At 44.6% G+C, this 26144-nt stretch overlaps 2 protein-coding genes across 5 annotated transcripts in view; one reads left to right on the forward strand and one right to left on the reverse strand.

Annotated features, from left to right (window-relative positions):
- The window catches only part of P4HTM (prolyl 4-hydroxylase, transmembrane), a 32245-nt gene extending 6167 nt beyond the window's left edge, over positions 1-26078 (reverse strand). For 2 of the 4 annotated variants that reach the window (XR_008913477.1, XM_056805088.1), the window contains exons 1-6: positions 25483-26061; positions 24503-24584; positions 10223-10413; positions 8367-8463; positions 4734-4896; positions 1956-2141 (exon numbers count right to left, since the gene is read on the reverse strand). Coding sequence is in view for 3 of the 4 variants with exons in the window: in XM_056805088.1 (XP_056661066.1) it covers positions 1956-2141; positions 4734-4896; positions 8367-8463; positions 10223-10413; positions 24503-24584; positions 25483-25869 (1106 nt within the window). In the remaining variant the exon portion in view is untranslated. Of the gene's footprint in view, positions 1-1955; positions 2142-4733; positions 4897-8366; positions 8464-10222; positions 10414-24502; positions 24585-25482 lie in introns of all 4 variants that reach the window. The other 2 variants (XM_001377625.4, XM_056805086.1) reach the window with 2 other exon arrangements.
- Positions 14640-22153, forward strand: LOC103104714 (secreted frizzled-related protein 5-like). The gene is made up of 4 exons (XM_007499825.2): positions 14640-15046; positions 16831-17000; positions 18259-18345; positions 19953-22153. The coding sequence occupies exons 1-4, from the start codon at positions 14742-14744 to the stop codon at positions 20267-20269; spliced, it is 879 nt and encodes a 292-aa protein (XP_007499887.1). The 5' UTR covers positions 14640-14741; the 3' UTR covers positions 20270-22153.
- Positions 26079-26144: the final 66 nt, after the last annotated feature.

The following is a 26144-nucleotide window of genomic DNA, read 5'->3' on the forward strand; positions in this document are numbered from 1 at the left end:
CCTTCCAAAGGCTAAGGATCTAGGAGCAAAATAGCAACCAAATGGCCACTTCTGGAGGTTCGGTTCCAAGTATGATGGACACTTTAAGAAAGGCTTTAGTTCTGTTTGGAGTTATCCCTGTCACTGTTAAAAAAATCAGTCTTATAGAAGGTAAAGATCTCCTTAAAGCAGCTGGAAATGTGAGATTGGAGAATGTCAGATGAGAGGTCAAGGCTGAAGACTTAGATTTGTGAATCATTCACCTAGAAGGGATATTTGTAGCCATGGGCCTAGATGAATTCAACAGCAATGAGAACCAAGGACAGAGCTTCAGAATTCTATTCTTCTGTCAGGGACACCTATATGTGTAACAATGAGAAATGCTTAGAAGAGAGACAGCTAGAAGGCTCAGTGGATAGAGAGCAAGGCCTGGAGATGGGAGGTCCTGGATTCAAATCTAGCTTCAGACATTTCCTAGCTATGTTACCCTGGGAAAGTCACTTAACCTCAACTGCCTGGCCTTTACTTCTCTTCTACGTTAGAACCAGTAATATTCTAGAAATTCTAATTTTTCTATTAATATCCATCATTTACATTTCCTACTGTATCCTTCCCTCCACTTTCTCCCAGAGAACTATCCCTTATAATAAAGTAAAAAACAGTTAAAAAATTATTCACAAATGAAAAAAAGTCTGTCATATGCAACATTTAAACCTCTGGACTCCTACATCTTTCTTTAGAAACCCTAACTTTTCAGTCTGTCCAAACAAGTTGTTTAGATTTAGGGTCATGAAGGGAAAAAAAAGGAGTCAACAAATGGACCAGAGAAGAAAACTGTAGAAAATTAGGAGACCAAAAGAGCAGAAATTTGGTAGTTATCAGATGCACCAGAAAGGTCAATGAAAATGAAGTAAGATTTTGTAAAAAGGAAGTCATTGCTGACCTCTGAGATCTGTTACAGTAGAATAACAGGGATGAGAACCAGATGGCAAGGGGTTAAAATGGGAATAAGTGAATAGTATATGAAAACTATACATCCGAGTTTCAAAGCAAAGGGAAAGAGAGGCTAGACTGATGGCTAGATGGGATATCAGGATCATGCACATGTGTGTGTGTGTGTGTGTGTGTGTGTTCTTTTTTCCCTTTTGAAATAGTCAAAGAAACTTTTAGAAGAGAAGAAATTAAGAAAGGGAAAAGATAATCATGAGAAGTTCATAGAGGAGATGGGGGAAAGAGGGATATAAAAGGAATGAAAAATCACAGATTGAGATGAAAATGAGTATATTATAAATGAGCTTATTCCAGATAAGCCAAATCTTCTTGGTAAAAGAGATTAGATTGGAGTGAAATGGGAAGGGTGAAGTTAGAGAGGCAATGACTGGGGCCAGCTGGACTCTATAATGGGCCACATTGGAAATCCCTACCTTAGCAAGCTCACCACACCTTCATTTCTAAATCTAGTTATAGAGCAGTGATGGCAAACCTTTTAGAGACATGTGCCATACCCCCCCCAAGACTACATGAAGTGTGCCACTCCCCAGACCAAGTGCCACCCCTCACTCCCACCCCAGACAGGGGAGGGAAGTGGCCTCAGCACTGAGATCAGGGGAGGGAGTAACCACAGAGGGGCAGGGAGGTGTGGGGGAGAGGGAGAAGGAAGCAGCTCTACCAGAGTTCCTCTGCCTTTCTAGTAACTAACTCTGCTGGAGATAGCACGCATGCCCACAGAAAGGTCTCTGTGTGCCATCTTTGGCACAAATGTCAAAGGGTCGCCATCACAGTTATTGAGACTCAAATAATTTTGGAACTGGACAGCACCTCCAAGAGCAATAAGTCTAATGCTCCCATTTTACAGAAGAGGAAACAAATCCAGAGAAGGTGACTTGTTCAAGGTCATCCAACTATTCAGGGGCTCATTGGGAATCAGAACCCTCTCAGTACCGTCTTTTCATTATGCTGTAATGGTAGGGCCTTACCGACAGGAAGTCTCAAAGGCGGACGATTCATTAGTGATGAGTTTTGTATGGCTGCAAGCTGTTTCTGGAAACACAGGCCCACTGTCCATGTGAGCATGGTAGTGCCCACCCTGGTCATACCGGACCACTTGCATGGGTTCACTGTGCTCCACAATCTCTCTGGGCAGACGAGTGAGGCGGAGCACCCTGGCAGAATAAGCAGAGTAGAGTGTGGGGAGGTCCTGGAGGTCTCTGTGCTGCCTTCATGTGGAGACTTGACCTCCTTCAGCAAGCAGCAGGCAAATATCAGAGACAAGGCTGTGCATGCTGGGAGTCTCTGGGCTTTGGGCTGGCAAGTTGATGCCTATAGGGTGGGTGTGCTGCCTTCAAAGACCAAACCATTCACAGATAGACCTTCCCCTCCTCCCCAGCCAAGAACTTGAGGAACCACCAAAAGAGCACAGTGTGTTGTACCACTTCCTTCAGAGGTGACTGTGGGCAAGTCTCTTCACCTCTTGGGACCCTATTATCTCATGGGTGAGATAAGGAAGCTGGACTAGATGGCCCAGGAGGGCCCTTCCAGTTCTAAATCTAAGGCTATCTTTTTTTTTTTTTAAACCTTTACCTTCTGTCTTGGAGTCAATATAGTATTGGAGTATAGGCTCCAAGGCAGAAGAGTGGTAAGGGTGATTTGCCCAGGGTCACACAGCTGGGAAGTGTCTGAGGCCAAATTTGAACCTAGGACCTCCGGTCTCTAGACCTGGTTCTCAATCCACTGAGCTACCCAGCTGACCCCCTAAGGCTATCTTGTAGCTAAGCCAGCCACTCTTGGGAGGCAGGCAAGTCATTCTGACGCATACACTCTAGGGACCAAAAGATCTGCGCATCATGTCCTTTCCTTGTTCCTAATGGGGAAAATGCAGCAAAAGAGATTTACTCATATGATCAAGAAAATAATTTGACCAAGGCAATTCATGCCCATCATATATAGTGGGACTAGAGCCCCAGGTGGTCTAGGCTAGTTCTGGATCATTCCTGAACCACAGTAGAAAAGATCTCATATGCTAGGAGATAAAAGATCCTCAAAATAAACAGGAATTCAGGAGCTAGGAATCTCTGAGGCTTCATTCCCCCACCCCCCACCTCAACAACTCCAAACTGGAATGAACTTGAGTTAATGGCAATTCTCTCAGTGAATTACATTCCAAATCCCACCTGAACAGAGAAGACAGCTCAGTGGGAAGGAGTGAGATTAGATTTCCATTAAGATTGGCCCCTGCTCTCAGACCAATCAGTCCATCTGGAGAACTTCTCTACAGAGCTAAGGAAGCAAGGTTGATCATCCTTCCATTCCTGTACTATCCAATCACACCAGGAGAGGACCTAGGGAGAAGGGCTGAAGTGGGGACAATCCACCAGAACAGATCCTTACTGCTAATTAACTGAAAACAAACAGCCCCACCATTTTTAATTCCAATTGTATCTAGTTAGCCCCTAATTAGAGAATATTTGTTTTAATTAAACACTTATTACTTCCCTTTCAATTCTTTACAATTCAATTTTAACAAATGTCCCATTTAATGTCTCATTAACTAGAGTTTGCTAAATCAATTTTATACATTCCACACCTTCCCAAAACTTCCTCATCTTCCTGCACTCTAGGCAAATACGAAGTCAGGTCTCCAGAGGAAGAGTTTGGATCCAAAGCCTGAGCCAGTCCCACCCTTAACCCACCATGAATCATAGGGCCATAGGAAGGGACTGAGCTGCTGCTAATAACAGATCCCTTACTGGGTTTGGACTTGGGTTTGCCAAGAAGTCTACACACAGGCCCATGTTAGTCCCAAGTGTTCAGTGCCAGAGCACTGGAAGCAGGAGCATGTTTCTCTTTACTGGATTGATCCACAAACTGGGTATGGATGGCACCACTTTCTAGACTGGCTTTTCAACCTGACTAGTGGAGATGGAAAAGCTCAGCAAGGAATCCCTCTTGGGAGGTACCTCTGGATGCCCTAAGTCACCTCTCTTGGCTCTATTTTGAGAGCCCTAGAGGCATTTACAACTAAGCCCATGACTAGGAGAATAGGAGGGTTGCAGGGCAGTTTCTCCTTTTAAATGTATATTCTTCAGATTTCTAATTGGTCTCTGCAGAAAAGGCCTTGTTCAAAAGTCTGGTGCTAGACCTGGGAGCCAGGAGCCCCAGGGGAGCTGGGTGACTCCAGGCACATGATTTGCCCTTTCTGCCTCAGTTTCTTCATCTGCAAAAGAGATATATAAATATTTGCTTTCCTTACTTCACAGGGTTGTTGTGAGGAACAGTTCTTTGCTCAACTAAGATGTTTAAGAAGTGCTTGTGCAAACCTTAAAAATCTATTTTTTCCAGAGAGTTCTAGAAGTAGGTTCACCAGGCATGTCTCCTGGGGGAAAGCACCCACTTTTTTCTTTTGAAGGAGTCTAGGAGAACCTTTCTTCTCTATCCTGGCAGATAGCCTCTCTGACAAGTCTTTCCTCAACTCTTCCTCCTGTAGCAATAAGTCATGCTCCTATTTGAAGGGGTGGGGTGGGAGTTGGGGGGCTCAGGGATACAATATCCAGGCCCACAACCATGCCCAGCTTTGGTCCTAACCCCACTTTGAGCACCAAGAAATCAGGTCTCCAGATGTTGGAAAAACTAAGCCAACTCCTTTCAGACTACCCTGGGATTTTTCTTCTTTCTGGCAACCAAATGCTTCCTCTCCCACTTTGCCTGCTGGGTGGGCACCAGCATGTCAGGACTGTGCAGCTGTCCTCAGGCCTCACCTCTGCCGGATGGATCTCATGACCTGATGGGCGCCCTCGCCCTGGTACAGCCAGGTGTGCTGGCTATTGCGTACCAGGTCGCTCACCTTCACCTTCTGACTCCCCATGTACTTGTGGAAGTCCCTGAGGTTTAGCTGCTTAAACTCCTCCAAACTTAGCACACCTGTGGGTAACAGAGAGAAAAGATCTGGTTGGCACTATTGGATACTGCAGACCTCCTCACCACATACCCCTCATGACCCTTTTGACCCAAGGTGATTTGTTTTTTGCCTTTCTTTGTAGCCCCAGCATTTCACATAGTTGCTGGCACACAGGAAGTGCTTAATAAATATAGTCTTGATGCCTGACTGAAATCAAATTTCAGCTGGAACACAGTAAACTCTGGACATCACATTTTAGGGCATCTTCACAATAGTGGGGACAAGGATGGTGCGAGGATGCTGAACTATGTCTTACAGGCAATGTTTAGTTTAGAGAATACCAAAGGAATTCTGTCTTCAAGTATTTGAAGGGCTGTCCTATGGAGGTAAGGGAAACATTGTTTGGCTCCAGAGAACCCAACTGGTACCAGTGGGGGAAATGTACATGAAGGCAGATTTTGGCTTAATACTAGGAATGAATAACATATTCCTTAATGTAACAATGTTCTAACAAAGCTGGCCAAAATTGAAATAGACTGCCTGGTGAGATAATGAACTCCTCAATACTGGAGATGTTTAAGTAGAAGTTGGATGATCTGTCAAGCAAGGAATGAAAAATTCAGAAGGAATTTTTGCAGAGTGGATGGCTATACCAGATGATCTATGAAGGCCCCTTCCAACTTTAAAATTCTGATGTCTAAATCTCCCTTTGTTCTAGCAGTATACATATGTTGGGTACACTAACTTCTGAACGCCTGGTTTGCATCACCTTTTGTCCTAAATATTTGCCCTCACAGGGAGGAGAAATGACTACAAGTCCACAAGTCAGTAGTACAAGGGGAGACCATTAGGTAAAATATTCCCCTTGTTCGGTCTGGCCTTTTCAGTGAAAGAATCTGGTAGCCAGGCTGACATGAAAGGGCCCAGCATGATTTCTAAGGGCAGAGTCCACAGCTAAACATCCAAACAAGGAGGACCAAATGTCACGGACTGTCAGAGCTGCCCACTCTAGTCTTCCACTTCTCCCATGGGGCCAAATTGGAATCCACAAGTGTTAGTACCTACTGGAAATCCTTCCCCCTACACCCCCGCCCCATGCTGGAGATTCTTTGGTTCTGCCTGTCTAACTCCATCCCCTCTAGAAAGAAGGTTTTTGGGAGGGTGGGGAATCACCAAAATAAGATGTTTTTCTGAGGTTTCTCACTTCTTTGCTTTATTTTTAGCAGAAATTAAATAGGTTGCAATCACATCTGGGACTAATTTAGACATTTAATTTGAATTTAGTGTTTCTGCCTTAACTCTATCTTCTCTGCTTCAAAGGACACACAACACACACAAAAAAACAGTTGTCCCCCCAAAATAAAGCCACTTTTCCATAATTAGATTAGTTTGTGAAAACCTATTAAGACTTTTCCTCAGGCTTCCTGAGTCTTGGTCACCCCAGGTCACAAGGGAAGTGAAAGCCAGCAAGCAGAGGAAGGTTCTTGGAAGCCCATACCCTGGCTGAGCCTCTGACCCCCTGGGGAATAGCCAGCATTGCTTAGGACACGTCATGTTAAGGCTCTCAGTCTTGCTTGGGTAATAGGACTCATCTGATGATGTAGTCCTCTGGACCCCATCCAGAGTGTCTCAGATGTTGGAAATGACCTGCCTAGCTCATATCTGAGCCCTGAAGGCTCATATACTGTCAATGATGGGTGACAATTTCACCCAAAAGGAGGCTAGGCTGAGAGACCAAGTACTGAGTGCCAGCAGACCACCTCGCAAAGCCGGCCTAGCCCTTAGCACTGATAGCTTGGGGCAGATGGGATGCAAACTTCAGCCCTTCCTCTAGTGAATTTCTGCCTATATCTTTCTGCCTTTCCTTTGCTCTGCTCCTCTATCCAAAGCCTCATCTGGTTTCCCCCAGAAGTCTGGAGAAATTGCATCATTGCTTCCTTAATCCATTACATTTTTCCAAACATTCTCAGGGGACCGTGTCTCTAGAATACTCTCTAGAACCCCACATTATTTTCACTTCTCTCAATCAGCTTTGTGCTTTCTCTGATGTCTACATTTGGTATATTTTTCCTTTCTCTCTTTATCTGATAAATTATTGGCTGTTCATCCTCTAAACCCCAATGCATGTCCCTCCTTCAGTAGCAGGCCTTCCTTAATCTAGACTCCTTTTCCCTATTGGGAATATCATTTTTTCTTGGACCTCAGACACTTGGTTTGCTACTATTTACTTATCATATACATTACTTATAATTCATTCTGAAAGCTCCAAATAGGTACTGAAGAAACGTGTTGAAAATGAGTTAGGAGATAGACCATTACACATTCAGATTTTTCCACAGAGGAGGTGGAAGCTGAAGAGACCCAGCTCCTGAAGCTCTTGGAACACAGCATCCTTATGGAAAGGGGTGAAGGCAGCATCAGCTCAGTAGGTTCTCAGAGATGGGACCCTGCCTTTGCCTCATGAAAAGGAAGAAGAACGCCTAGATTTTTAGACCTCAATCAAATGCCAATGGTAGTCTGGATCAAAAGTTTCTCCCAAAGAGAGAAAGGATGGGAACATAGGGAACATTAAGGAACACAAGCAGTCCCATTGCAGATATTTTTCAGTCACCTAGAATGACTGGTTAGAACTCAATGCCCTGGGGAGGGCCTATGTCCTTTCTTTTTTTTTTTAAAGCCCTTACCTTCCGTCTTGGAATCAATACTGTGTACTGGTTCCAAGGCAGAAGAGTGGTAAGGGCTACGCAATGGGGATGAAGTGACTTGCCCAGGATCACACAGCTGGTAAGTGTCTAAGGCCCGATTTGAACCTAGGACTTCCCATCTGTAGGCCTGGCTCTCAATCTACTGAGCTACCCAGCTGCCCCCTCTATGCCCTTTCAAGGGAACCTCCGGAGGTAAAACTTAGTGATCATGACCCAGAGAATGAATGTCTCTCCAAATCCCAGGCTTCATCCCAATCTCTCCATTTTCTTTTTCATTTGAGTATTTCCAACTGCTTCTGTTGTCTCACACTTCTATATGCCAATCAAAACCTCAACTTTTATGAATACATTCTGATATTTGCTGGAATTGAGGCACAAAGAAGACTTAGTGTAAGCACTTAATAAAGGCTTGTTCTTTTATTCATCTCTAAGCAGCTATATACTTTATATTCCAAATTAGTCCATCTCTTAAAAGTTCCCGACCAAGAAAGCAAATTCTGGCTCCCATCCTTCTTTGCCTGAATGACACTGAGAAGCATAGGTGATAAGTAGCAGAGGGCATCACCAGATGTTCCTGGGCACATCAATTACCACAGCTCCCTCACTCCTCAGCAGGCCCTTCTTCAAGATGATCAAAGTTAGTGACACTACTCTAGGTTGAAAATTTGATGAAGATGGCAGGTACAAAATGACTGAGGCTGGTATTTGGGGGATTTTCACCTTTAGGCAACTGGATTTAGCATAAAACCCTGGGGAGGGCCTATGTCCTCAGAACTTTCTAGACTCACCATCACCATCAGGATCGGCCTTGACTGCACTGTACATCTCCCGGATGTTCTCAGGTGTCATCCACTTCCCATTCCCCAAACGGGTATGGGTCAACACCTGAAACAACAAATGTATTCTCAATTGGGTAAGACCCACAAAGGCCCCCCAAGATCAATATTATGGGCAATTCTTTGTTATAAACTATTAGCTGTTTCCTGATCTTGTTGTGCTCTCTGTCCTCTTTGTATTTGTGTAGCCAGTCCTCATTCTAAGCCTCTTCCCTTTTTAGAAAGCCCTTCCTCCTCATTACCCTGTAGAAATCCTTCTCTTTCTTCTAGGCTCAGCTCAGCACTGCCTCTTCCATGAAGACTTCCCTGACTTGTTTTACCCTCCTCCCTTCCCAAGAAAGTATTCTTTCCCTCTCAGATTTCCCTAAAGCCCTTTGCTGGGATCTCTTTTACTCCACTACACTTGTCAATTAGAAGTTCCTAGGTGTAGAACTGTCATCTTTTATCTCCTGATCCCTAATGCTTAGCAAAGACATTTATACAGTAAGTGCTTAAGAAATATTTGTTGATGCTTGATCACATGGGTCGATTGGGAATGTAGACTCTAAGTGATCACCCTAGTGCAAATATCAATAATATAGATATTGGTCTTGATCGATGACACATGTAAAACCCAGTGGAATTGCGTGTCAGCTATGGGAGGGGTTCAGGGAGGGGAGGGACAGAACATAAATCTTGTAACCATGGAAAAATAGTCTAAATTATTTAATTAAATAAAATTTTAAAAAAGAAATATTTGTTGAAGAGAGAATAACCTCAAAGAAAATTTATATTTCTCTTCTAAACAACATCTAACATTTACATGATGTCTTAAAGTTTACAAAGTGCTTTATTTATTGGACTCAAACAACCCCTGTAGGTTATAATCCCCATTTTATAGAAGAGGAACTATGGCAGAAAGGGGAAATGAGTTGCTAAGGGTCACAAAGCTAGTGTCTGAGGGAGGATTTGAACTCAGGTCTTCCTGACTCTAAGTTCTGTGCTCAATCTACTTCAAGACCTATCTGCCGTGTTCACCACAAATATGATCCTAGAGGTAGGCCTCATGTTACAGCATAGATATGTTGCTGAAACATTTAAAAGACTGCTTTTAAAATTTCAATTCAGTGCTCCAGGATAGCTAGACATTTAAAGGAGTCTTAAGGAAAATCCTTGGTAAAGAACAGGATCATAAAATTTAGTGTTATGAGGGGCTCAGTCCAGACTCTTCATTTTATAGATAAAACAAGTTCTGAAGGTGATGGGATTTATCCAGAGTCACAAGGTTATTTAGTAACAAAACTACATTCCAAGTCATTGTTCCAGTCCAAGGCTCCTCTTACACAGTAAGCTAGCCTGGCATTTACAAGTGTTCACTGTTTAGTCCACAAACAAAAGCGGATGACCCCTATACCAGTAGTCATCGAAGAAAGTCCCATACCGGCTTTCTCAAGGAGGCACTGAGGGAATAGGAGAGGACTGAGAGAGAGCCTCAGATTTCTTTCTACCCCAATGCCCTGTTCCTGTGCAAAACCTGGGGCCCAGGCCTGGCCTCCTTCTGAGAAGCAGAGAAAACAAAAAGATTCCTAGGAGACACATAAATTGGGGACCCAGGCTCTGCAAGGAGGATACTGACAAATGAGGCAGTGGAATTCAGAGCTCAGTCCTGCCAGTTGCAAGGGACAAAGGGAGGACCAAGTACAGAGAGGGGGATTCCTACTAGATCTGGGCTGCACCCACAGGCAGCTAAGGACTCTGGAGGAGCAGGGGCCAAACCAAACTCTTTCCCCTTGGAGGAAATGCTCCCCAGGAGGCTACCATTCCTCTACCTCCTTGAGCTGCAGCTGCCCATCCTGGTTATGGTCCAGCAGATTGAAGATGTCCATGGGGCTGACATCGATCATTTCCATGGCTTCCTCATAGTCATCGGTGGGAAGTGTCTGGCTCTTCTGCAGCCCTTTCAGCTGGGCCAGGTGGATAATCAGTTTACACTCTTCCTCACTCAGAAAATTGGGAATTTCTGCCAGGAAGAAGACGAAAGGGCTGATGGCCAAGTTATCAGTTAAAAAAGTACAGCATTCATAAATGGCACTTGAGAGAAAAACCAAAGCTGGGGAAAGTTAGGCTGCTCCTTTGCATGCATTGGCTCCTCTGGGCTCATTTTCTCACCTGCAAGATGGAGAGAACCCCTGGACATGTGTACATGTACACACACACACACACACACTCTCTCTCTCTCTCTCTCTCTCTCTCTCTCTCTCTCTCTCTCTCTCTCTCTCTCTGGGAGTGCTAGGATGGGAAGAAAAGGCTGGAAAAGCTTGAAGTACTTTAAAATGTAAATTATCGCAACAATTAAAGGACTTGTTTCTAATTCCTTCCTTTCCTCTCCAAAAGGTATGACAAAGAATGGAGACCTTTAAAAAAATAGCGTAGTGAACTGTGGGGCTGACAATCACTGCAGAAAACCAAGAGGGGAGGTTTCAGTCTCCTCACTGATGGCAGTATTTACGGTGAGCCTCCAGTCTAGGAAAGGGCCAGAGATGCCAGTAACCTCATACTTCACACCTCTTTACTGATTGGCCCTGACTAGAATCTTTCATTGTAGACAGTACATTAAACTTCTTCAGGATCCAATGATCTATAGGAATGACTAAGTGAATGTATCAGCTTTGTGAAAAGAGCCACACGCCACCCAAGGTTGGGGCAGGGCTTTGCCAGGGTGTTTCCCAACGGCTATGTCTCTGCCAAGGTACCCTAGGATCTAGGACTTAGGTCAGGCTACAAAGAAGCAAATTCCCTGAGAAACTAAGAAAACAATTCAACATCAATCATTAAGTCAATTCCTATATGTATTCTTTTTTAAAAATCTTTTGTCTTCTGTCTTAGTATTAATTCTAAAATGAGAATGGCAAAGCCTAGGCAATTGAGGTAAAGTAATTCACCCAGGATCACACAGCTAGGAAGTGTCTGAGGCCAAATTTGAACCCAGGTCCTCCTGACTCCAAACTTGGTGCTCTATCCACCATGCTACCTAGCTGTACCTTCTGTATTTTGAACCTAGGTTGGAATGACTCAGTGAGCTGCTAGAACTACCAAGAATAGCTAGAGCTATCAAGAACAGGAGATGGTCAGAGTGCTAATCAGGTTTTATGTGGAACTTTGACCATGGGACACTGGCACAGGTGGCCACTCAGGTTTCTGGTAAATAGCATTGGGATCAATGGGATTTGCAGAAGGTAGTAATAATGATGATAATTGGCATTTGCATGTCACTTTGAGGACTGCTGAGTGCTTTACAAATGTCATCTCAGTTTATTCTCACCAAAACCCAGGCAAGAAGATGCTGCAGGTGTTCAGATCTCCATTTTATAGAAAAGAAAACTGAAGTTGAGAGGTTAAGTGATTTGCCCAGGGTCACATTGCTAGTCTGGAAATTTGTCAATTTAAACACCTCATAGAGGAAACCTGTTCATGAACCTGTGGGATAAATGGCTTCAAAAGAAGGTTTCCATCTTGGCTCATTGCCCAACTCTACTCACCTTGTGAGCTTTGGCTGTCCACACTGCCATGATAGTAGGAGGGATAGCCTTCTCCCATCAAGAAGAGTCCAATGTAGGGCAACCAAAAATGTTAGCTCATGCTACATTGGTTGGTCAGTTGTTTTCAGTTGTGTCTTGACTCTTTGTGATCCCATTTAGGCTTTTTTGTTTGTTTGTTTTTTGCAAAGATCCTGGGATGGTTTGCCATTTTCTTCTCCAGCTCACTTAATAGATGAGAAAACTGAGGCCAACAGGGTTGATTGTCTGAGGCCAGATATAAACTAAGGATGATGAGTCTTACTCACTCCAAGCCTGTCACTCTATCCTCTGAGCCACCTAGCTGTCCTCTCATGTTACAATAAGATACTGCAATAAATATTTCTGGGTTGTGCAGACAACTTATCCCACTCCTCCAATATGTCCCTCACTTACCGAATCTCTCCCCCTAAGCAGTCTACTCTTAAGTACATTTACCACACCATAACAACAGGGAAAAAAAGTACTTCATGTCTGAACTCTAAAAGGTGGGAGGGAGCACAGCCTAGGAGAGATTTGGGCTGGTGTTGCTGAATGCTGAGCCAAAGCTTCTCCCTAGTTGAGCCAAGACAAAGCAGATGAATACCCTGCATGCACCTTGGTTACAATCTTGCCTTACTAGCAGTGTGGCCCTGGGCAAATCACTTAACCTCTCAGCTTCAGTTTTCTTTTCTATAAAATGGAGATCTGAACACCTGCAGCATCTTCTTGCCTGGGTTTTAGTGAGAATAAAATGAGATGACATTTGTAAAGCACTCAGCAATCCTCAAAGTGACAGTGCAGATGCCAGTTATCATCATTATTGCTGCCTACTGCAAAGAACTGCTAGGAGGACCAGGAGAGATGCTCTCTTAAAGAGCCAGACCAGTGCCAAGTATCATGCAACCAGCAGGGCGAAGGTGGACATATTTTAGTGGTCAGCTGGAAAGCAATGGGGCTATGCCCTAAGCCTTCTACAGTCTAGGGAGGAAAGTCTTCCAGTGGAACATTCCTTAAAGGAATGGCCGCTCCAGGCAAAGACACAAAGGGGTGGCAGCCAAGTCAATGTGCTTACAGTGGAGGGAAGGGTGTGGGCAAAGCACATGCATGTGAGTGTTCCAGGGGACGAGGAGGGGGAGGCTCATAAAAATCCTTCAAATCCAGTACTATAGTCAGGGCAGCTCGAGGCTGATGAGGAAAGAAGGCAATTGGGGGGGGGGATGGGTTAGCATCAGTGTCAATGGAAGGTGATCCTAGATCCAAATCTCCTCCTCTGCCAGGATAGATCCTGTTCACTGAGACAATGGATTATAGTAGCAAGAACCCTGGCTTTGTAGGCCCAGGCTCTGGGTTTAAATCCTGCTTCTGTGACCCAGTGGTCATCTAACTCCTGCCAGGTTGCAATTTCCTCATCTGTGAACTACCCAGTATCCAAGATCCCCTCTAACCTTCTATATCCAGTGGACACAGTTTTGCCATTTCCCCTCTTCAGGTTCTGATTACCTGCCTTCCAATCACTGACTAGTGAGAGAGCAACCAATTAAGAATTAGAAAAGGAACAAGAATTTCCTCTCAAAACTTGAGTTTTATTTCCAACGGCCTGGCCACAGGGAGAGGTTAATCTCTGAGTTTAATAAGAGGGCCCCTTTACCCAGAGAAGCTACAGGTATTCTCTCGGGATCACTAGGTGAGCGTTATGCATACTGCCAATCAGGACTTGTGCACAAGACATCACAGAGGTGAGGAGGCCTGGAAAAGGAGGGGCCGCTCTTTCTTTTTTAAGTCAATTTAGAACTTTATTCCTTGGTTACATGAATCATATTCTATCCCTCCCTCCCCTTCCCCCACCCTTCCCACAGCTGACACGCAATTCCACTGGGTATTACATGTGTCCTTGATCAGAACCTGTTTCCATGTTGTTGATGTTTGCACTAGGATGTTCATTTAAAGTCTATATCTGAGAGGGCCGTTCTTAAGGAGAGTGAAGGCTAATGGGGAGGACAGTCCAGAAGTTGGAGGGCAATCACAGAATGTCCAGACTTACAAGGGGACGGATCGCTGAAGGATTTAGGGACATCACACAAGTGAGTTCCCATAGGCCCCAACTAAATATCAAGAATGGAGAAGTTACATACTGTTTGTACACAGCTTTGAATTATGGCTAGAATACAGGGACAAGCAGAGATAGGATGCATAACCCAGATTTGACCAAATTCTTTGTGTCAAAAACCTCCAAATACATCTCCATCCTAAGCCTATGCAGAATGCCAGAAAGTTCTGCTGGGGGCTAAAGGCTGGAAGCCTGCTTAAGCATAGCTGGGATAAATCAATAAGGCCTAATTGATTTGGTCAACATTGGATTGCTTTTCCACAAAAAAAGAAAGAAAAACCAAAACAAAACAGCTGTTAAAGAGTTTATTAACTGATGCCTAATCTAGGGGCCTCCTAAAGAGGCAGGACTGGAATAATGATATCCAGTAGAGACCTAATCAAATGCAAACAGGTCTGATTTACTGACAGGAGCAGGACTAGCCAAGCCCCTGGGCTGCTCTCATTAACTCACCTGCTGAGCTGAGCCAAGGCCCCCAATTAGAAATCCAAAGACTCTAGGCAAACACCTCATTTGTTTGGTCTTTGTTAAAACAGTGGACTCCTAATGAAGGGGCTGGCCAGGGAACCTAGGGAGCTAACCTTATAAAAGGCCTTCCAGGGTAGATTGGGCTCCCCACAGAAGCCACTCTCCTCCTCTGGAGCATCTGTGCTAGCTAAATTTCAGATCTCCTCAAGGGGCAGGATGCTGGCCAGAGGGGCCATACGGAGGCTGTTGCTCATCTGGGTAGGTCTGTGTGGCTATTGCTTTCTAAGGGCCTCGGCAGGTTTCCCCAGGAGCTCTTCCCGATGCACATACATCCCAAGAAGCATGGCCCTCTGCTATGACATTGGCTATTCTGAAATGCGAATCCCCAACCTGCTGGAACATGAAACCATGGCTGAAGTGATCCAGCAGTCCTCCAGCTGGCTGCCACTGCTAGCCAGGGAATGCCATCCCGATGCCCGCATCTTCCTCTGCTCCCTCTTTGCACCAATATGCCTGGACAGGTAAGACTTTAACCTCTCTATTGTTTCCAGGGGAAAGGGCTCCCCTGGGCAGTCAATGAACATGTGCCCATTGGTTCTCTCTAGCCGTGGGCCAGATGGGGCTATACTCTTTCAGCAGCTGCTGGGTTTGTGTGTTTGAGGAGTCTTCCTCAGTCTGCTGCAGAGAGACCTGCTTTCTCCGATCATCAGCTCTCAGAACAAAAGCCAGCCCTGTGGAAAGTGCTTCTGCCCCATAAGTGCTCTCCACTGAGGAAGCAAGAGGCTGGTTCCACCGAGGAGCCAGGGAAAGCCTCCTCCTTCCCCCTTCCACTAGAGGATTCCATTCCAGTGAAAAATGACCAACGGTCCCACTGATTGAACAGCCAGGGTCCCTTTTTGCTCTCTGTGTTTTTCCTCTCATAGCGCAGGGCTCTTTCTGTCCTGCTGTTCACTCTTAAAGTCTTCTGTCACTGTAAAGGCCCATGGAAGAACACCCCTTAGTTACTGCACTTAGAGTCACCAGAAATGGACAGGAATCTTCTCCCTTTTGCTCTTCTGCTGGAAGTAATTCCGCTACTCCCACAGCAGCCTCCCTTTCAGGAAATAAATGGGTCCATATGCCAAAACGTTTCTTAATTTAGCCTTATTTCCAGAAAGTGAATCCATGACATCAAAATGTAATCCTCTGGTGCCAACAAGAAGTCCCCATTTTCCTCCCTTTCCCGCAGTGGCAATTTAGGGATAGAGAACACAGTTGGGTTCTGAATGGAAGCTAATGCACACGTTAACCCCCAGCCACCTGGAGTGTTTCCCAGCCTGATGAACCAGGTATTCACTGTAATTCTGTCCAGCTTGACAAACGCTTAATAAAGCTACAACCCTGTGCTAGGCACCAGAGAAGGTGCAAAGTTTAGCTAAGATAATGTCCCTATCCCTGGAGCTTATGGTCTAGTGCATGATTTAATATATAGTAAGTGAGATAAGGATAAAAGAGTCACTTCCCAGAAAGGTGCAAAACAAAGCACTGTGTGAGGCCCAAGTGGGGAGTCATTCTTGATGGCTTCATGGCTTCCCCAGAGAGCAAAGCTCCCACTGCACTTTTCTCCACATCCTGATAGGGCAGGGAAAGGTTCTCCTTACTTCAGGAATTCCTGAGTGTCTCCATCCAAGGAAGACTGTTTTAATGTTTTATACTCCCAACATTTCCAGAGCAATGCCACACGGACCAGTTTGGGAAGCCATCTGAAACCTGGGACAAAGAGGGTCCCATAGCCAGCTGGTGGGCAGGTGATGGAAACATCAGTAGTTAGGGTCTGCGTGCTTACTGCAGCACTACCACAGTTTCAGGAGGCCTTATCTGACAGTGAATTGGCAAACACTTCTAGAGTACCAAAGTGGCAGGATGGATAGAGAATTGGCCCTGGAATCAGGAAAATCTGAGTTCAAATCTTTACCTCAGACAATGACTAGCTGTGTGACCTTAGGCAAGTCACTTAATCTCTGAAGGCCTTGCTTTCCTCAACTGTAAAATGGTAACAATAGCAGCATCTATCTCTCAGGGTTGTTGTAAGAATTAAATGAGATCATATTTATAAGTGCTGAGCACAGTGCCTGGCATGTAATAGGTGCTTACTAAACATTTCCTTCCTTCTTTTTACCAACTATGCCCAGGACAACTGGACCAAGCTATGCTGTTAAAGAAACTGTACCTACTTATTAAGTCTCCTCTCTCCGCACAACACCCTTCACTGTGTGAATGAGAATGTTGTTGGATTTAACAAGTGTCCTTGTTCTCCTTCCTTTAGGATTATCTACCCCTGCCGAAGTCTCTGTGAAAGCGTCCGGGACAGCTGCGCCCCCATCATGGCTTGCTATGGATACCCTTGGCCAGAGATCCTCCAGTGTGATAACTTTCCTATAGATCACAGTTTGTGTATCTCTGCAATCAGTGATGAGACAACTGAGAGCAGAAGAAGTAAGTCCATCAGTCTCTTCTGGTTCGCTCCATCTAGCATGGAGTTTACGACTACTACAATGATTACTGCTAACCCCCCCTCCCCCTCACACACACACACACATATAGAGAGAGTTTAACAAGATATAACAAAACTGTCTGGTGATTCCTCTTTTGAATTTTTCTTTTGTGCATGAAGAAATGTTCTGGGGGCAGCAAGGTGGCTCAATGAACTGAAAGCCAGGCCTGGAGGGAGATAGGAGGTCCTGGGTTCAAATGTAGTCTCAAACACCTACTAGCTGTGGGACCTTGGGCAGGCCACTTAGTCCTCATTGCCTAGCCTCTGCCACTTTTCTGCCTTGGATTGCTGGAGTGTTGATTCTGAGATTGAAGGGTTTTAAAAAAAATGTTGCTGTTTGTTTGTTTGTTTGTTTTTTAAATTTCCCTCTCCCCAACCTTGTAACTAAGTAGTTCACTGGCCACATCTTGAGAAGGCTCCTCTAATTCTGTAATTCTAGGCCTCTGCCTCTCTGCCAAGAATTGGAGGCTATGGCTCAGCATCACTTGTTGAGAGTGTTTAGCAACAGCTGCTTTTGTTTTCCCTCCTTTAATATTACAGTCATCTTGACAGTTGTTCTTCTGCCTCTGCTCATGTCACTCTATTTGTGCAAATGTTGCCATATTTCTCTGCCTACATCATACTCTTCTTACATTACATACATTTCTTATGACACAATTAAATTCCATCCTATTCATATGAAAAATTTTGTTCAGCCATTTTCCAATTTATAGCCTTCTATTTTGTTTCTAGTTCTTTCTTTTTCTGAAAAATACCCTTATTTTCTATCTTAAAATCATACTAAGGGTTGGTTTTAAAGCAGAAAAGCACTTAAGGACTAGGCAATTGGGCTTGCCCAAAGCCACACGGCTAAGAAGTATCTGAGGCTAGATTAAAACCCAGCATCTCCTGTGTCCAGGTCTGGCTCTATCCACTGAAGGAGGTCGCTATCCCCCTTCTAGTTATCAAGCTAAAAAAAAAAAAAAGGAACCAGAACCACAGCTCTGTCCACTAAGTCCTGTACAATGCAGTAAGTAGCAAGTCCCCCAGGGTGTGGCCTTCTCCTAGCCCTTGTTCCATAGCCAAGGAGGATGTGGGAGTTAGATGCTATGTTACTGGGTACAGAGAGAACACTGGCTCTCAAGCTGACCAATTTGGCACACAGTTCTCTTACAGTTGAGAACAATGGCTTACAATGGTATTCTCCCCTTCCCCCACCAGTTCCTCGAGCCAGCTGCCAGGACTGTGAGTTGGAAGAGGCAAGGTCTCCTAAGGAGGTTCTGGATACCTTCTGTACCAGTGATTTTGGTGAGTACAAGGGTTGTGGCATTCCTCATTGCCCTCAGCAACTATGACCTTCCCCCTGTGCAGACCACTTAGCAAACGAAAGTCCCCAGCACCATGTTAAATACCTGTGCAAGGATACATTTGAAGGTGATGTTCAAATGCCCAACTAGGTGTCACCAGGGAGAATGTTAGTACTTTGAATCAAAAGTCAGTGAAAGAAAAAAAGTCATTTTGTACATGGCAGAGCAATGGCCCCTCTGCTATCAAGTAACAACAGAGGTGAACCTTCCCCATAGGATATGAGATTTCTAATAAAGCTAACTGCTGATCCAAAGTGAGCCATATGGAAAAGTTTTTAGTTCACACCCAAACAACTGAGGTTCTCAGGGAAGGGAAAGTTCAAGCTAATCTAACCCAATAAACATTTATTAATTGCCCAGTATATGAAAAATACTGGCAGGCAGGCAACATTATATGCTAGGCACTGTGTCCTGAGAATACGAATACAAGCAAAAAGAAAGAGGCCTGGCCCTTAAAAAACTTGCATTCTAAATGAGAGAAGACATCCCATAAAGGGTTAGGGATTTGTCATGGAGATGATGGGGAAGCAGAGCCAGGAGAAGAATAAAGGGAAGCTGGCCTGGGCCTTTCCCAAAAGGGAGACTCAAGTGGAATTCATCAATAAAGAGAAGAGAACCAACTGGGGAAATGGAAAAAAAAAGGCAAGAAAAATGCATGCCCAAGGAATTTACTTCCTTTGGATGTGAGGGATGAAAGCCATAAACAGATAAGAATATTTATTACAATATGAGGGGCAAGGAGGGAGCTCCAACCACTAAGGCATCAGGAAAGGCTTCTAGTAGGAAGAAGCACAGGTGAGCCAGAGATAGTGAGAGGATCCACTGCCAGTAGGCATTTCCAAGAGAGACACATTTCTTGCACCTCTGCAGTGGTTCTACCCAGGTCTGGGCAATTAGGTGGGTAACCTAAAGCAGTTTCATGTTAACAGGTAGGTTATGACCAGAGAAGCCTCAAGGCTGGCAAGAAGTACAAAGAGCCTGCTTCAGAGCAGCTGTCAATTGCCACTTACCCATGCTTTAATCTGAATGATTCTTTACCCTCCTGCAAATCCTCTGCCAAGGATCCATCCATCCATTGCATGGGGGCTGTTCTGGATCTTTTGATACTTGGTATGTGCTATCATCTGCCATCAACCTGTTCCACTTCCCCCTACCATGTGACCTGCTCACCTCTTTAGTTATGTAGGTGTGCTGTCTTAATACCACCTTTCATACCAGTTCTCAGAAACAAGGCACTATTAATAATATGCTTCTGCCTCCTTCTACCTAGCTCCTGCTTTAAGTTAGAGGAGAAAGGGAAGTAAATCGGATCAGCTCTTCAAGTCTTTTCTCAGTTGTCAGTCTGACCACTGAGATAATTCCAGTCAAAAGTAACGGATTCAGACAGAAGCCTAGAAAACTTGATGAGAGTAGAAGGGCACATAGAAGTGGCCAACAGGGAATATGGTGGCAGAACTTGGGGAGCTTGGTAAAGCTTCAGGAGGAAGAGAATCCAAGGACACATATCTATTGGGCCAGGGGATCAAGATTTTGTTTTATCTATTCTAGCTGTGAAGGTCCAGATCTCCCGAAGGAATCAGACCTCATCCAGCATCTTTGACTGTGATATGGACTCCCGGCTGGAGGTGCTAAAGCGTGGGCCCCTGCTGCCAACAGAGGTCCAGCCCAGACTGAAGCAGTGGCTGGAGTGGGACGCTACCTGTGTGCACAATCTCATGCGGGGCACTCACACAGGGGCCTACATAATCAGTGGAGAGGTCCAGGGCAACCGACTGGTGGTTAACAAGGCATATGCCTGGAACAAGAGGAACAGGAACCTGCATCTTGCAGTCAGAAAGTGGAAGCACCACCGGTGCAGACAGTAGGGAGGCTTCACTCTCAGGAGAAAGAAGTGAAGTCAGATGCTTCCTTTATCCTGACATAATATCATACCTTTATGGCCTAAGGACCCTGATTGGAAAGCTAAACTTCTGGCAGGGAAGATATCTTACTTAGATCTCTAGCAACCAATTATTCCAGGAAAAAAAATGACTTGTTGATTCAGTTCTTGTCTATGTGGTACTCTGGGAGATGCGATGCAATCTTCCCTTTGTCATTCTTTGAGAAGACCCTGCATTTTCAATTCATGCAGGTAGGATGGAAGATACTCTTCCCAGACAGAAGCATAGAGTTAAGTGATTATAGTTATCAAGACTCAGCTGGTTGGTCCTACCACTGACACAAAATGGACATTTCAGATGAAGTAGAAGGAAACACAGTAAAAGGTTGATGGGTATGACCCTTGGCAAAAGGTGGCCAGCTCCCTAACAATGAAAAAGTTACCTCCCCTGCTCTATTTCTCCTGTGCTGCTGCAGCCTCCCTAGAGCCTTTGTAGTTCCTTACCTTCAAGATCCCATCCTTACCACATTTCTTCACTGGCAGGGCAATACAGCTCTGAAAGTAGGGAGAACAGAAATGGTAACTCTGGCCCTACTGCACTCTGACCCTGATAACCTGCTGTCTGCTGGGTGAGCATTTTCTTGAAATCTGAGAGCATTATGAAGATAGCTCCATGCTTAGCCTACTTAGTGCTCTGCAATCTGCACATATTATGACTACCTCAAAGAGCCCCAGAGGTTTACTTGGTAGACTTTCTGAACCTAGAATCAATATGCCAGGTTCACCAAATCAGAAGCTTCGATATCTTTTTCTTGAACTTTGCTGAGTACTAAGACCCTTACTGGAAACACTTTAAAAAAGACCTCTGGGATAGTCGATGAGACTTTCATGTACACAGCCAGGGTAAGCTGCTTAAAACCTAAACTAATATTTATACTCAAAATCTACATCTGTTACTGTTAGCTCTCTAGGATTTATTATGAGCACAAACTTCTCAGGATATCTGTCGAACTATATTTGCTTAAACTGCAAAATGGGGAGGGGAGTGGAGGAGAAAGAGAGAGAGAGAGAGTTTATTTCTCATAAACTAATGATAATGATCTACAGTATTTAGGAAAATAAATAAAAACATGACCCAGTGAGAAAAGCATTCAACATGCCCTAGTTAAGGGTCCTTGGAATTCAAAGGACAATGGAATGAGAAGGGCATGTAAAGAAGTGCAACAAACTCCTCATAAGAAACACAGCCAGAGTATATGGGATGGCATATGGGTATCAGATCAATAAATACTAGAAGATGCCTACAACTTCTAAACAGAATTCTAGAAGACCAAACAGGATTAATTTTATATTTATTTTTGAAATACCTAAAGTGGAAAAAAAGCAACTCCTTTGCACCAGGAAAGTGTAAACATTAACCTATTAGGTATTTATTGGTGCCTATCAATGTGTCAGGGAATATAAATCATAAAATATAATCCTTGCTCATAAGGAAATGATCAGCTCAATCAGAAATAGGGAAGATTTCACCAGGCACACTGGGCTGCTGGCCTTGATAATAGTGGGAAATGGAAAAGGAAGATATAAAGGCTAAAACTGAATATATTCCTATGATGGTAAGAGTTTTTAGATTATATAAGTATTTCCCAAGGAAGTGGTGGCAAAAGTAGGATGAAATGGAAAGGGTTACACTTGGAGTCATATGTCCTGGGTTTTGGTCACAGCCCGAGCCATTTAGTTGATGTAGGACCTGTTCTGATTCAATTTCCTTATCTGTAAAATAAAGATAATATTATTCCCACTACTGATCTCCCAAGGTCACTGTGGAGGTCAAATGAGACGATTACACAAAGCACATAAGAATCTTGAAGTTCCATATAAATACTGACTTTTATATTGTGTAGGAATAGAGAGAGAAGGGATGAGAAAATGCAAAATTGTCTCTAAAAGGGGAGAAAGGAAACTTTAGCCATGAACCCCGGAAAAGATTCTAGAAGGAGAATAACTACAGAGAAGAGGTTTGGGAGTTAACTGTCACTTCATTGCCTTTCCTGTCCCTGAGCGGGAAGGGAGAACATCAGCTTCCAGTGACAATTTTGCATTTTCCCTTATCCCTTATCTCTCTATTTCTACATTCCTTGGAAACAGAAGTGGGGAGGCCCTGGGCACATCCCTGGACAGTTATCTGCTCTACCATCTTGTCTTTTTCTTTGGGATTGCCACAGCTCTCTGATTCACTAGACAAGTATTCACTAGCTCTATTTTATCTCAGCATCAGTATTACTAGAAAGAAGAGCCTCAGTGACTAGCATGCTGGGAGATTTGGTGCTGAGAGCATCAGGGAAAGAAAAAACTGAAGAGCCACACTACACCACTGCCATCAAGGGGGCATTGAATATTGGGCGCTGGATCATCCTCTCCTCTCTCTTTTTATTGCTGCTAACATACTCACATCAGACCAACAAAGGATGGACTTAAGTTCCTCCTGACATCAGGCTCCAGGTTGTTAGAAGTTTTCATAAAAACATTACTTAGCTGTGGTCAAGGAATCACCATTTAGACCTTTTGGGGCTGGAGCAGCCCTGTTTGTATTTTTCTTTCTCCAGGCTTATTCTCCATTCTATAGGCCCCACTGGGCTAGAAGCCAGGGCACATCACAGCTGGGCTTCGAGATCAACTACCTTAGTAAGAAATGTTCTAGTAGGTTATACCTTAGAACCAGAATTTTAAGCTGAAACATTTTCAACATGATTGACCCAGAGATCTCTGCTGTGCTACAGGGAAGAATATATAGGTTGGGGGTTCTCAACCTGGTCATGGTGTTTGTTCATTCTCTTGTCTATACCCTTTTGAAGGACCTTCTGCATATCTGTAGGATTTTCTCCCCACCTACATCTTGGCCAAAACCTCATAGTAATCAACCCACAATAGAATGACTAAACCATTATAAAAAAGGTTTCAACCAAAACATTGATGCTATTTCCTGAAACAGTTTCAGATGGCAAATGGGTCCAAGTATATCCCCCAAATCTCTGGTCCCTCACAAACCTCTGATCCAGTGGGGTAAAGGATGAGCTCAGACCCAGGGGCTCCTGACAGCTGCAGATGCCAGCCTTGTCCTGAAGTCCCTGGATGCAAAAGGCCAAGGCTCTCTTGGTCACTGCTGCCAGAGCTTGCCCGTAAGCCCTTATTGTAGGAATGATGGTTGTGAGGATTTCAGATACAAACCCAGTGGACATTCCCCCTCACCCTCAGCTCTGACAAATGGCTGAGGCTTTGAAAGACCCTCAGGACAGAACATCTGTGTTCCTATTCAGGTCAGGGGAGGGAGAAGGAGTAGTGAGACATCCATTTAGGTGTTTCTGGTAAAAATACAAATGTCACATAATGCTAAGGGTTTTCACAAGTTCCTCATCAACCTCTCTATATTAACATTCTATTCTATACAATCAGATCTAACACTCACCTATTTGTAGTGCAATGCATTACAGAGAAGTACTAGCAAAGCTATTTTAAAAGCACTGTGTGTTAAGAAGTTTCCCAGGAGTGTTGGACAGTAAATGATGAGACAACCAGCTTCAGTTCTTAAAAGTTCTTTAAAGCCAGCACCAACAGTCAATTAGCAGGATTCTGGGATGATAAGCTAATGTCCTGGAATTTGAGTTAGTCACTTTACCAGCCTGTTTTTTGTCAGGCACAGGCTGTCCAATGGCCACTATCAGTTAGCTACTGGTGTAACATCATCCATGAAGATAGAGGAAACAAGAGTCCACGATTAAGTTAAAAGGGCATCAACTCTTTGATTTTGGAAGTTCACAGAAATCACTTTTTTTTCCACTCAATACTTAAGTATTGGGATAAGGAACCATTTTAGTGAAGAGTCTTTATTTTAGCTGTTAATAACTATAAGGATCCAAGGGTCATTTTGTATAAAGCAGTAAGACTAAAGATGGTGGTGCTTGCTGAAAAGTTTAAAAGAGAATTGACACTCAATTAAAAAAAAAAACAGCTTTCATCTTATCACAGAGAATTTTTTTTACTTTTGTGATTTTTTGGGGCTATATATGTGTAGAGGAGGAAAGGAGGTAAAGGGAAATTAAGTTGTTATAAATGTGAAATTTTAGAACTTTTGGGACTGAAATTTATGCTATAAGTAGTTTCACAACTCTAACCTGTGACATGCCTATTTCTGTAGGGAGTTTTGTTGGTGTGTCCTTACCAAAGAGAAGAGGCTTCAAGCTGAGGGTCTTCACATCATGTATTTTGTTGGGGATCAGCTCCACCTTCTGTTTGTAGCCAACCTGGATAATAGCACATTGGGATCGAATGAACCCCTCAGCCATCTGCCACCTCCTAGGTTCCAAGCCCCTGGCATGGTGTTTTGTCCATACATTGGACTTTAAGGTTTGCAAAGCACTTTACATATGTTATACATTTAACAAATATTTGTTGGAACTTAACAGAAAGTCACAAATTAGGGTTTACTGACAGCATATTGAGCAAAAAGCGATGGGGGACAATTTAAAACACGACTGCAGAAACAATCTTGGGAATAACCTTATTTCTCAAGGGCTGATGGGATTAACATTTCCTGGGAGCTAAACATCATTTACAAGGTAATTCATCTTAGAGACAAAAAACTACCTTGGAAGAAGTCAGAGAAACAAAAGCTTTGAAAAAGCAAAGAATCAGGACACTACCTCTCAAAATCACTACTGGCCCCATAGTCTTTAGTTTCATGTAGAAAGGCAGACATACTAAATATTTATCTATTCTATTTATGTATATAATATCTATCTAGCTATATCTACCTAGTATATGTATAGTATAATTTATGTGTATACGTATACACACACACACATACACACAATACCTTAATACCTTTCAGGCCTAATTCAATTCTAACACTGCAGTTGCTGGATGGGAGGAGGGGAAGACGAGAGGAGAAGGCCTGGTCCAGATGTCCTGTCTTCTCCACAATCTCATCCTCACACTTAAGAGGGGACCAAAGCAGCAGAGTGAGGTGAAAAATGAGATAATGACTGGATGTGGAGTCAGAGAATCAGAATTTTGATTTTGTCTGTGACCTTGAACAGTCCGATTCCCCTCTCCTGGCCTCAGTTTCTCCACCTATGAAGTGAGGAAGGGGTGTGCTCTCTGACATCTACTTTCTCGATCCCCAGACGGGTGCCTTCTTACCTTGATGCCCTCTAGCCGGGTGAGGGGCGCTCCGAAGAGAGCAGGGGTTGGAGGGGCAGCTGGGGCCCGTGGGGCGGGGGCGGGAGCCGCGGGTCCTGGGTCTGGGGATACCTCTTGGCCAGCTGCCGGCCCTGGCCCGGACGAGTCACCGTTGCTGTAGTGCACGAAGAAGAGCAGCGCTAGCACGTTGCCCAGGTAGAGGTGCACGAACACCATCAGCACCAGGAAGTAGGAGCGAGAGCAGATACCGCGGTGCTTGCCCCCGGCCAGGCCCGGCGGGGCCAGCGGGGCCTTGGCCGTGACCTCTCCATCCGTCTGCCGGCTCAGCAGCGTCCAAGGGGGCTCAGCGGCCTCCTCGACTTCGGGCCGCGGAGCTGCCGCCGCCATCGCGCCAGCTTCTGCCCTGATTGGGCAAGGATGCGCGGCGGCGAGAGGATATAGCCGCTAGGCCGTGGAGGCCGGCGGGGGCGCCGGGGGGCACCAAGCCCCGGCCGGGCCACGGTCGCCCCTAGTAACCCACGGGAGCAGAGAAGCGGAAGTGGCGCTGAGCTGGCGGGCACGCGCTAGCCTCCCCACTCCCTTCCTCCCTCCCTCCCCTCACTCCCCCTCCCCGTCTCGCGATGACTGTTGCTAAGAAACGGGGCAAGGTTGAGGATGCTGCA

Source organism: Monodelphis domestica, chromosome 7 (genome assembly GCF_027887165.1).
Source record: "Monodelphis domestica isolate mMonDom1 chromosome 7, mMonDom1.pri, whole genome shotgun sequence".
Classification (NCBI taxonomy): domain Eukaryota; kingdom Metazoa; phylum Chordata; class Mammalia; order Didelphimorphia; family Didelphidae; genus Monodelphis; species Monodelphis domestica.